The sequence below is a fragment of the Paramisgurnus dabryanus genome, chromosome 22 (genome assembly GCF_030506205.2).
Source record: "Paramisgurnus dabryanus chromosome 22, PD_genome_1.1, whole genome shotgun sequence".
Lineage (NCBI taxonomy): Eukaryota > Metazoa > Chordata > Actinopteri > Cypriniformes > Cobitidae > Paramisgurnus > Paramisgurnus dabryanus.
In genome coordinates, this window is record NC_133358.1 from 10,791,678 (window position 1) to 10,804,309 (window position 12,632).

General features: G+C 37.7%; 1 protein-coding gene across 2 annotated transcripts in view; it reads left to right on the forward strand.

The window, feature by feature from the left end:
- Positions 1-12,632, forward strand: part of fars2 (phenylalanyl-tRNA synthetase 2, mitochondrial) — a 183,895-nt gene that overhangs the window by 46,826 nt on the left and 124,437 nt on the right. For both annotated transcript variants that reach the window (XM_065294756.2, XM_073813159.1), the window contains exons 2-4: positions 9,691-10,329; positions 10,628-10,790; positions 10,867-10,998. In XM_065294756.2, coding sequence (XP_065150828.2) covers positions 9,709-10,329; positions 10,628-10,790; positions 10,867-10,998 — 916 coding nt within the window. In that variant the 5' untranslated portion in view covers positions 9,691-9,708. The remainder of the gene's footprint in view (positions 1-9,690; positions 10,330-10,627; positions 10,791-10,866; positions 10,999-12,632) is intronic.

A 12,632-nucleotide genomic window follows, 5' to 3' on the forward strand; every position in this document is an offset into this window, starting at 1 on the left:
GACATAAATACCGGAGTGTAATCTGATATACCCTTACATGTTACAATGTAAATAGTCCTCAGATTGTATATTACATTGTATTACCAGACGTTCATGTGAAATCTGATGTAAACAATGGACTATATATCTATATTTGACGGATTATACGCTTTTGTAGCCAAAAATGGTCATTGGATGATTCACACATATGAAACAGACTGGATTCGACTTGTGATCAACACAAAGGTAAAAAGTCTTGTTTATTTTTGCATGTTGTCATCCGGACTTGTCTTGTGACTTGACTGTCACAAAATACTACATATGATGCTAGAGCATCTGTATCTCAAAACGGCTTTACAGGGGTATGGCCTAGCTAAATGAGATGTAAATGAGCCCTATTGTCACTCCCAGCAGGAGAAAGGTGTCTATTTTCTCCGCTTTGTGTTTTTTGAATGTGTTATATTCAAATGGCCACAACTTCTCCAAATCTTATCAGATTGCCATGTGTTACACATCATTCTGCACTTTCAGAATCTGTGAATAACTCAAAATGCCCCAGATCCGACTTGTGTCCCTACTTTTCCGTGACTGGTCACATATTTCAGACTAACACATTTGGAGTTATTTTAGTAAATGTCATTGCTCTGCCAAGCTTATAATAGAAGAAAACAAGGATCAGGGAACAACTTCTGATTTTAAACCCCAAAAAGTGCAATCATCCTTCACAGAATTAATCCACAGGGCTCCAATGGTTAATAAAGGTCTTCTGTGGGTAATCGTTGCGATTTTGTAAGAAATCACTTGATTCACTTGAGTCACTGTGCAACGTATCTATAGCAACCAAAAGTTATGGTACAGTTGATGTGAGGTGTAATTGTTGGTGAGAATTATGTTGTTTAATTTTGAATTTATCATGTGATTTTAGCGATCACTGTCTTCACCGTTAAACTAGATATGACTTAAGTCTTGAATGACTGGAATAACTGCCCGGAGGCATTGCAAATATGGCCGCGTAGTGACACAACTCCATAAAGGGACTTTGGTGATAGTACGTGTTTAAAAGTTAAATAATTACTGTATTGCTTTTGATCGACTAATAGAAGATTTATGTTTAATTGTCGTGCATTTTAAATACAATTGTTTATGAAGCAATAAGCTCTGTGATAGGGATGTGCATTTATGTCATTTTTTCATTTCGATTAATCCATAGGTCTGAAGAACGAGTACTCGATTAACTGGGGGCGGGGCAATCAAAGGGGCGGGGCTACACGTCATGGTGAAAATGGAAATATTTTTATTAAAAACACTCAAATAAAACTTAATTTCGAAGAAACTATGACAGAACAATGAACACATACTAGAGTTTTAATGAATTTAATGTTTTTAACAGAAACCTCTAACAGGAAAAGCTGCGTGATGGAATGAAACTAAAGGGTTAACAAACACAAACCGAAGCGCTTTCTATTTGACGCACTCTACATAATATTAAGCCTTTATACAACATAAATGTACAACGTCCATCTATCTGCATAAATGCAAGACTTCAACTAAGTTTTCAACTAAGTTATCTAAAAAAAGAAAGTTTAACTCCCTTTGTGGATGTGCATCATAAACAGCGCACTTTTAAACATGTCCAGTCAAAGCACAAGCTTCATAACATTAAGCAGCTTTAAGTGTTTTGCTATCATTTTAGCATTTAGCTGTGTCGTGTCGTCCTCTTACCTCAGTCAAGATGTAATGTAAATACTCGTTTTGCTCTCTGGTATCTCTTGACATTTGATGTTTAAATATGAGATGATAACCCATTGAACTTTTGACGGCGCTGTACATTTTGCAACTGACTGACTGTATTTCCGAAAATCACGGCATCCTTTTAAACCAGAGTGCCTCAGTGATGTGAGGTGTGACCACGGACCGGCGGGTTGCTGATGCGCGGTCGCGCGGAATTATCTGTTTGTTTTTGAATCACGCATGGTAATGCTACTGATGTCATACGTCGGTCTGCGTAGCTCGACACGACGTCAAACACGCATCTCCAGACCCAGTCTTTACTACCACATGCGCTCGTAACGCTAACCAGACACCCAAATGCCGCCATATCCACAATAAATAAATAAATAAACCCGCATGATCATCGTTTTCGTGATCGATCATCGATGCCACGTTCGAGTACTCGAGCAATCGAGTACTCGTGCCCATCCCTACTCTGTGAAGCTGTGGTTTCAAGTGAATTTGGATCAGCTTAGAGATGCTGTTAGACACAATGGGGAATGGAGTAAATTCACTTTAAACTCCAGCTTTATAGAGCTTATTGCTTTCATTAAACAGTTATTTCATTTACCGGACAAGTTTTTTTAAACCTTTATCAGAAAAGGTTTTATAAAACAAACATACACCAACACAACATATAATTAATCCCAGTCGGCAACGCAATAGTTGTACTTTGCAAAACAGGTAATCCGTGATTGCCATTTTCAAGGCTTATAACACCGCTTATACCCTCAAATACAGCTCAACCAATAATAATCATGAACCAGAACTAAGGCTGTCAAAAGATTAATCTCGAATAATTGCATACAAAATAAACGTTTTATAATATATTTGTGTGTGTGTATATATAAAAGTTATTTATCTATATGTATGTATGTATGTATGTATGTATGTATGTATGTATATATATATATATATATATATATATATATATATATATATATATATATATATATATATATATATATATATATATATATATATATATATATATATATATATATATATATATATATATACACAAAATAATGACACACAGTCCACACATACTGTATATATTATGCATTACCCAGAACTATCAGTTTTATAATTACATACTGACCCCTATCCAAAATACTACACAAAGTGCTATCCCTTCTAAAAATGTAAAACTACAATAGTAGTACCACCATGTTATGTTTAGAGGAGCCTTTAAAGCACCACATGTATATTTATACACACTTCTGCATGTGTTTGCATTGCACTATTTATTTGTTCTTTGACTAAAGCAGCATAGCCTGTCTGTGTCATTGACAACCGTCTGCGGTACTGTGTCAAAACAAAGGTCTAAACTTGAGCAGCATCATAAACACTGCCATACCGCAATGGCTCTGCAGTGCAACACACACTGCCTTTCAAACCTGCAACTAAACATAACCCCTGACAGCATGCGTGTGTACTTGCAAGTGCATAAGTCTTACTGCGAGACAATGCCTCGGTTTTGTGCTGCTCGCCAGAGAGAGAGAAAGAAAGAGTGACGAGCGCCGAAAAAATGAGTCACTCCTTTCCTTCAGCCTCATAAAATATTGCTTGGCCAAGGCAAATATTTGCACTGGGCTGAGAGAAAGAAGAACTGTTAGTGTGAGATAAATACAGCGCTGTTCTCCCCTGTGTCCTGAGTTCAGCCAACACCTGAGCAGAACCTACAGTCTGAGAGAGAGAGAGAGAAAGAGATGTTAGACCTTTTTGGGTACATTACTGTACCTACCTTAAGTGCCTTTTGTGTACTTTTTTAAAGTACTGTTAAATGTTTTGTACCCCTAACAATTAAATAGTACAAAATTGGTCCTTAAAGGTACACAATAGGTCCTTTGGGTATAATGTTGTACCCTTAAATATGGTACCAAAAATAAACCACCCAAATGATAGAAAAGATACAGTTTAAAAAATAATTCTGACTGTGTACAGAAAGATATCCATGTGCTAATTTGAATATAAAGGCAAGGTAGATATAGTCTTAATATAAAATTAAAATATAGTCCCATCTGTGTATCTTGCTGGTTGAAATTGTTTGGTAAAGGTCTGGTAAAGGAAACCATCAATAATACAATACATGTATGTTCTTCTGGCTTTTCGATATGGCTTGAGTCCATTCAAAAAGTGAAACGTGTATATTATATTAATTCATTACACACAGACTGATATATTTCAAATGTTTATTTCTTTTAATGTTGATGATTATAACTGACAACTAAGGAAAATCCCAAATTCAGTATCACAGAAAATTAGAATAGGTTAAATATTGAAGACTCCTGGTGCCACTCAAAACACCTGCAAAGGCCTTTAAATGGTCTCTCAGTCTACTTCTGTAGGCTACACAATCATGAGGAAGACTGCTGACTTGACAGTTGTCCAAAAGACGACCATTGACACCTTGCACAAGGAGGGCAAGACACAAAAGGTTATTGCAAAAGAAACTAGCTGTTCACAGAGCTCTGTGTCCAAGCATATTAATAGAGAGGCGAAGGGAAGGAAAAGATGTGGTAGAAAAAAGTGCACAAGCAATAGGGATAACCACACCCTCGAGAGGATTGTCAAACAAAACCATTCAAAAATGTGGGGGAGATTCACAAAGAGTGGACTGCAGCTGGAGTCAGTTCTTCAAGAACCACTAAGAAAGCTGCCGTAATCATTGTGTCAAGCCACTGTTGAACAACAGACAGCGTCAGAAGCATCTCAAAGACAAAAAGCACTGGACTGCTGCTGAGTGGTCCAAAGTTATGTCTCTGATGAAAGTGAATTTTGCATTTCCTTTGGAAATCAGGGTCCCAGAGTCTGGAAGAAGAGATGAGAGGCACACAATCCACATTGCTTGAGGTCCAATGTAAAGTTTCCACAGTCAATGATGGTTTGGGGTGCCATGTCATCTGCTGGTGTTGGTCCACTGTGTTTTCTGAGGTCCAAGGTCAACGCAACCGTATACCAGGAAGTTTTCGAGCACTTCCTGCTTCCTGCTGCTGACCAACTTTATGGAGATGCAGATTTGATTTTCCAACAGGACTTGGCACCTGCACACAGTGCCAAAGCTACCAGTTCCTGGTTTAAGGACCATGGTATCCCTGTTCTTAACTGGATAGCAAACTCGCCTGACCTGAACTTGCCTGACCATATTGTGAAGAGGAAGATGTGATATGCCAGACCCAACAATGCCGAAGAGCTGAAGGCCACTATCAGAGTAACCTGGACTCTTATAACACCTGAGCAGTGCCACAGGCTGATCCACTCCATGCCACGCGCATAACTGTAATAATTCAGGCAAAAGGAGCACTGAAATTAGTGAAATAAATCCTACTTTTTGACAATATTATTCTAATTATATGACAGCACCTGTATGAGGAGCTCGCATAAAAAAGCAGCTAAACTCAAAAATGAGATCCAAATGCTCTTAGCCCGTATAATATATTCATCAAATACTTTAACATCCAATCTGCATAATATCGCCCTCAGGCCATTCATAAGTACATGTCAAACACACTTAAAGGTTTTGCATCTGAGCTCTTCATATGAATCTGAAACAAAATAAGAAGATGAAAGGGTGCCAATGACAGACCACCCTTAAATAAGTTGAACTCTTCTGATCTACAGTGTCTTATGAAACCTGGGTTTATACACGACTGACGATTGTAAAAGTCCTGCTAACGTGCATTTGACAAGAAAAAATTGCAAGCTTTTGTCTTTTTGTGAGGGCGTGAGATCTCGCCTCTTATTCCCATCAAATGTCTCACGGGGTCTCTCTTTATGTGTCACATGTTCGAACAGGCACCGCACATCTCACGAAGGCTGTCTGAGGTTACGTCCCCAGTGCGTGAACTTGGTTGACATCCGAGTAATGTAATCTAAATCTCACACTGCTCCACAAAAGCCCAATGAGCCTGGGAATATCCATTGTTAAGTACATCAGCATCCAATGGCAAAGCAATCTGGAGAAATGGTGCTTTTACAACTATCAAATGACACCATGCTGATGCTCTTAACTACTAAGCATTAGCATTTAAAATGTGTCAAACTACTAAGTTGTCTGATTAAATAGTCAGTCTAAAAGTCAACATGAAGCTCTGTTTGCGATTGAATGTCCTATTTAGTGAGAATAAAATGTAGGCTGACTACTTCACTAGAAATAGATTAAATTATGAAAGTGGGAATAAGTTATACGTTTCTCTTAATAAAATAGAAAAGAAAATGCAGCCGTACGTAATGAGTGCAGGAACGTGTTGGTAATCAGGCTAATTTAGAGTCATGATTTATGTCCATTAGACCATGATCAGACGGATAAGTGCAGCCTTTCAATGGGGTAACTGACAGATACTCAACAAATAAATCAGCTTGAATAACTGTACCCTGTTATTGCAACTATCAGAGTCCTCAACAAAATAGATTATGCAATAACAAAGAAAACATTGCTTATAGCAAATGGCATAAAGCTGGGCAGTAATTATCTTAAAATGTGTTGTTGTTAAAGGTGGTGAATTGATTACAAAAGTATTTCTTCATGGGTGTAGCTGCAGTGCTGTAAAGTTGATGAACACAGTGAATATAAAGCTATACAGTATAACAAACGCTTTTGTATTCTTTTTAATCAGAAACACTATGGCAGACGTGCATTTGAAGGAAATAATGCGTGGAGGAAACATAAAGGTTAAAATCACATACAGTACAACTTCTTTAAAGTCTTTTTTTAAGTCTTAAAGAATTTTATCGGTTAAAACTCATCTTTGAGTATCATTATAGTGGTATATTATCTATATCTCAAACTACTGATCCACACGTTCAACTGTGTTGGTATGATTGGTTACATGTTTGTGATGTTGGAGACTGTCTGCAATTTTATAGAAAAAATGATTAGCAATATTCTTCAATGATGAATTTGCCCATGGCTTGTCTTAAAACATATTAAAAACACCACATAGACACATAAACAAAAAGAAAAACCTTATTTCCCCCCAGTGGCACTTTAATAATCATCAGATTCCAGTGTTATGGATGTGATATTTGCAGTCAAAATTTGAAATATAATTTCTAGGAGGATTTATAACCACAAATTTATAACTTTGCATTTATTATCAATATATCGAACCTACATTTAATCTGTTTATATTTTCCAAGAGTCTAGACATAAAAAAATCAGTCTATAGTCATGTTTAATATTTTAGATGAGGGAAATGTGTTATGAAATTTTTGGGAAACATACTTTGTATAGAATTCCGTGAATTAAAATGCACTAACCAGAAGCAATAATACTCAACAAATGGAGAAAGGATGTCTGTCTCTTCAAAGATCATTTAATATTTAGTTTATTAAAATGTTTGTATGCACATTTATAAAAAGGAAATTTCTTCATTACGCACCAAACCATTCTGAAATTTGCACATACTAACTATAAAAAAACCAAAAATTACAAAAATGCCTTTAAAGGGACACAAATATGCTTATTTTTCAACTCCTCTAGAGTGAAACATTTGATTTTTACCGTTTTGGAGTCCATTCAGCTGAACTCCGGGTCTGGCGGTACCACTTTTAGCATAGCTTAGCACAATCTATTGAATCTGATTAGACCATTAGCATCGCGCTAAAAATAACCAAAAAGTTTCGATATTTTTCCTATTTAAAACTTGACTCTTCTGTTAGTTACATGGTGTACTAAGATAGACGGAATATTAAAAGTTGCAATTTTCTAGGCCCGATATGGCTAGGAACTATAGTCTCATTAAGGCATAATAATCAAGTGCTGCGTCCAAAACCGCCTACTTCCATACTATATAGTATGTGGAAAGCAGTAGGCGAGGTTAGTAGTATGTCCAAATACATAGTATTCGAAAAACAGTATGCGAAAAGTACCCGGATGACCTACTACTTCCGGTTAGATTTTGCAGTGTGGATATGATGGACACTTCACTATCCCATGATGCCCCGGGAGAGGAGTTATCCAACGAAGAAGACGACGCGTCGTCATTTTAGGCTGTATTCTAGCTGGAATGACATGACGTTATGACGACGTATGTCACGTAATGTAGCAACATGGCGGATGTAGTACGTCCGAATCTCATTCATACTACCAGGATTCATACTGTGCAGTACCTACTGTATTAACGGTAACTTCATCTCATTCAGTACCTACATTACAGTATGCGATTTCGGACGCAGCCAAGGACTTTGCTGTCGTACCATGTCTGCAGCAGGCGTAGTGATATTACGCAACCCCCGGAAATAGTCCTCTTGGTAACTTTCAATAGCAGGGGACTATTTTCGGGCACTGCGTAATATCATTGTGCCTCCTGCAGCCATGTTACATCTATTGACATCTGGTTCCAAAGCAGTGGTTTTTATATTGCGACCCACTCAAATATGTATTATTTATACCGGGACCCACCAACATATATGTGGAAAATGAGAAAAATACACATTCAACCTCTTTTATAATTAAGTTGTTTTTTATTTTCCTTGTAATTTTATTATTAATGAAATGTAAGTTTAATTGAAATATTAATCATTTATGATATTACATCAAATCATTGCTGTCATTAATTGGAGTATTTTTTTGTCATTCACCACATTTGCAAAGCAATTTTGCATGACCCACCTCATCCCACTTTGCGACCCACTGTTTGAAAACCCCTGACCTTTAATCTAAGATATCAGTAAAGTAAAAAATTAAGGTTGACATTTGCATGGAATTGCTCGTCATTGTTCATTTGTTGTGTTCAGTATTAAAGCAAAACTAACCACTATATAAAAAATACAACTAGGTTGCCATCAATAATTGATTAGGCAACTAATAGGATGGCTAGTCGACAGTTATATAAGTATATAAGTATAAAAATTTATATAGACATTAGGGCTGGGCAAAAAAAAATATTTTTTTTAAAGGATTATGCTTTAGAAAGTCCACAAATCGATTTTTTTTAATGAAATGAAATGAAATAACCTGATCCTGATCAAGGAATGCGACTGTTTTGACTTTTTTCAGCATACATTTTTTTTATCTTGCATCAAAATTGTATTGTATTTAACATAATGGGTTCTGCTTTAATGTACCCTAGTGTACCTAAAATAAAAAAGTGTAATATACAGGTTGGTGGCTCTTAATTTCTTTTTATTAATAATTACCCACTTGTAAACTTATGTTTACTTTATAAATAAAGTATTTGTATTAAATCTATATTCATTGAGTTGAATTGAGAATCGAGTATTAAAAAAAAAAACGAGACTCGAAAGTGAATCGATCCAATAGCTTATGAATCGAAATCGAATCGATCTGTACCATCTGAATCGATATCCAGCCCTAAAAGACAGTGTGTGTATTTATATATCAGTCCCTCCAGAAAAACGTGATTATGTGATTGCATGATTCAATGCATAATCAGCCATTTTTCAAAATATGCCGCACTTTCGCTGCATAAATTGCATATTTTCGCGTGCAAAATATGCAGGGCTTGCATGATTTCATAATCCATGCATTTCCGTAGCAAAGAGTCACATAAATCTTAGCAGAAAGTTGAAAAATGTTACAATTACTTCACACAAGCGCAGCCATGTCCCCTGTTGCTATGGGAATGTTATGAAGTGACGGGATTACACAACGTGAACATCATTGAAAAGCTGCAAACCCCAACCACAGTTTTTGCAAGTTCCCACAATTTCATTGCATAATATTGCATAAATATCCGTCATATTCCATAGCATTTAAAAAAAAAACATGCCGCAAGATCAAGGATTTTTGCCTGCAACAATCACAAAAAACGTGGAAGGAGTGATATATACATAATTATTATACACAGTACACACACACAAGCTTATATAATATAAGCGGCAACCTTTATTCTGCAAACGTTTAGTCACGATTAATCGTTATGCAGCTCTAAGTCAACAAAGCTTAAACAAGTATTTCCGTTTTTTTTCTTACAGACTCCTAGATCAACTACTATGAGGTGCAACAGATCTTTGACTCTCCTCCCCTTCTTCAAACACTTTACCCACCATTGGTCACCAAACTGTCGACAGACCCTTGCCCTTGTTGTGCCTCACAGACTCCACCTCTTTAGGAACCTCTCCACCTCTCAGCCGCGAATTAACGAGAACTCTGTCGAAGTTTTAGGCCATGTCTACCCGCGAGATGACATGACCAATGTGACAGCGAAGATCTTGTCCAAAGTTGGCTGCCAACTTCACAACCGTCCACACCACCCCTTGTGGCTTATTAAAGAACGCATCAAAGACCATTTCTACCGCTCCTACGTGGGGCGCACAGGAAACCCACGCTTTTCGGTACATGACAACCTCAGCCCAGTAGTGACGGTGGAGCAAAACTTCGACAGCTTGCTCATTCCGCCAGACCATCCCAGTCGAAAAAAAGGAGACAATTACTACCTGAACCACACACACATGCTGCGGGCGCACACCTCCGCCCATCAGAAAGAGCTGGTGCGCTCGGGGCTTGACTGCTTTCTTTTGGCTGGAGACGTGTATAGGCGAGATGAGATAGACTCCAGTCACTATCCAGTTTTTCACCAGATGGAAGGAGTCCGGCTTTTCTCAAACCACGAGGTTAGGATCTTTATCTGGAAAAAGGAAGTTATTTAAAGCATCCCGATTTTAATGAATAGGTTGTTGAGGTGTTGCACCCAAAGATATGATGAAATCATAATGCAATCTTACTGGAAAGATGCGGTTGAATGTGAAAATATAAAATTGCTTGTTTAAATGGCACAAAAATAAAGGTTTGGTCATCATTTGTCACTTTAATGTTGTTCCTATAACATAACTTGGGTCTGTCAAGTTATAGAAATGAAAAAACATACCATACATTTTTGTTTATACTGCATTATGTTTTTTTTTGTGTTAGCTTTTTTCCAAAGTAAAGAATGGTGAGGATCTGTCCCTGTTCGAGCGTGGTGGTCACCGTACGCCTCAGAAACAGGAAGCACACACGCTGGAGGCTGTCAAACTTGCGGAGTTCAATCTGAAACAGACACTCACGCGCCTCGTGCGACACCTTTTCGGTGAAGGTACCGTAGCGCTATTCGCACTTTTTCTTCACTTTTTCTGTCCAGCTCTCTTCCATCTGTTTGTCTCGTCTTTCAGATTTAGAAATCCGCTGGGTTGACTGCTACTTTCCATTCACACACCCCTCCTTTGAGATGGAAGTGCGTTTCCAAGGCGACTGGTTGGAGGTGCTGGGCTGTGGGGTGATGGAGCAAGAACTGGTCAACTCAGGTTTGTGAACACACAAACTCATACATAAACCCTACTTTAAAGCCTAGTGAGTTCACATAGACGACAAACCGTTTGAAGTTATTTTCAGAAGCGAATCAAAGCAAATTAAATTATTTTATTTTCAATGCCGTTTGAGGCAGCGAGGTTTAGAGATCAAGTTTATGCAAATGTGCATGTTAGTAGAATAGCACATTAGCAATGCAAAAGGTCATGGGTTTGATTCCCAGGAAACACCCATAGAAAACCCATACCTTGAATGCACAGGAGTCACTTTGGATGCCAAATGCATAGACATATATATAGTATTATAAATGCAGTGATGTCATTCATTCCTTTAATTACATGCATGTTTTTTATTTACATTTATGCATTTGGAAGATGCTTTTATCCAAAGTGCATTTACAATTGTATTATTGCTTTACCAATTGACGGATTTGTATTGTTATAATTGTTTGCACACAGGGTATAAAATACGAATACTTTGTAGATTATGAAAGCTCTTAGTCATGTAATGTAGACTTTTCTCTTGCCTCTCTGCTGCAAAGACGTCTAATATGTGTGTTGAGTGATCAGTCTCATACCATGGCTTCACTATGCTATATGCATACTTTATCATGGCTCCATTAAAAGCTCATGAAGACGGCAGCGTACACCTCCATCTCTGCACATAACAGCCCGAGCTATTGCCATTTAAATGAATGCCATTAATAACGCAAACTTCTCTCAATGTATATTAGATCCTCTCAAAATAAATGCGCACCACACCGGGTTACCGAAAAAAGTGCTGCAATTTTAGAAAACATGACTGATGTGCTTATATAATGTGCTTAGTGTGCACATCAACACTAGTATACCTATACTAATACACCACCAGTTCAAATGGCCACACCTTTGAACCAGACTGAATGACATTCTGCCTCTGCCAGTAGATGGCGGTGTTGTTCAGTGCTGTGTATGGCAACCAGACCTCATGAACTGAATGGGATCGTCCCACGCGAGGGACAGCTGGGCTTTCCAATAAAGGGGGAGGGGACGAACACGCGTGACTGCAGAGACATGTGTTTCGTCCCCACGGACAGGACCAGGATAACCACCCCTCCCTCTTTACTGGTCCACTTCTCACTGCCACTTAATTCTTCAATCTCATCTGCACTCTTCATCGATCCGGTCTATGTTAAACAGCACAGGTTCCCCAGCCTTCTGCACACCAGACATGTGGTACATGCAACGGCCAATTATTGACAGCCAGTGATCTCTTTATTTCTACTGCTCTGGTAATTTTTGTGATTTTCTAAACATAACATTTGACTTCATCAGCATGCACGGATTGTTATGAACAAATTGTGATTCGTAGCTTTGGATGTTTTTAATGAAGGTGTAGCCATATAATGAAATAAAATAAAATAGTGTATGTTAAAATGTATGCATTGTTTTATTTTCATTGGATTGTTCTTTAAACTCTGAAACTCAACAAAAGTTGGGTTAGGTTAGGGGAATGAAAGCCTAATAGGCTAGCACAGGCACACTTTAAAACTTCACCTATGGGATAAAAGAAGGAAATATAATGTACAACAGGATCTAAAACCAAACCACAGTAGTAAAAACATCAATGACATTCAACTATAACTTCAAAA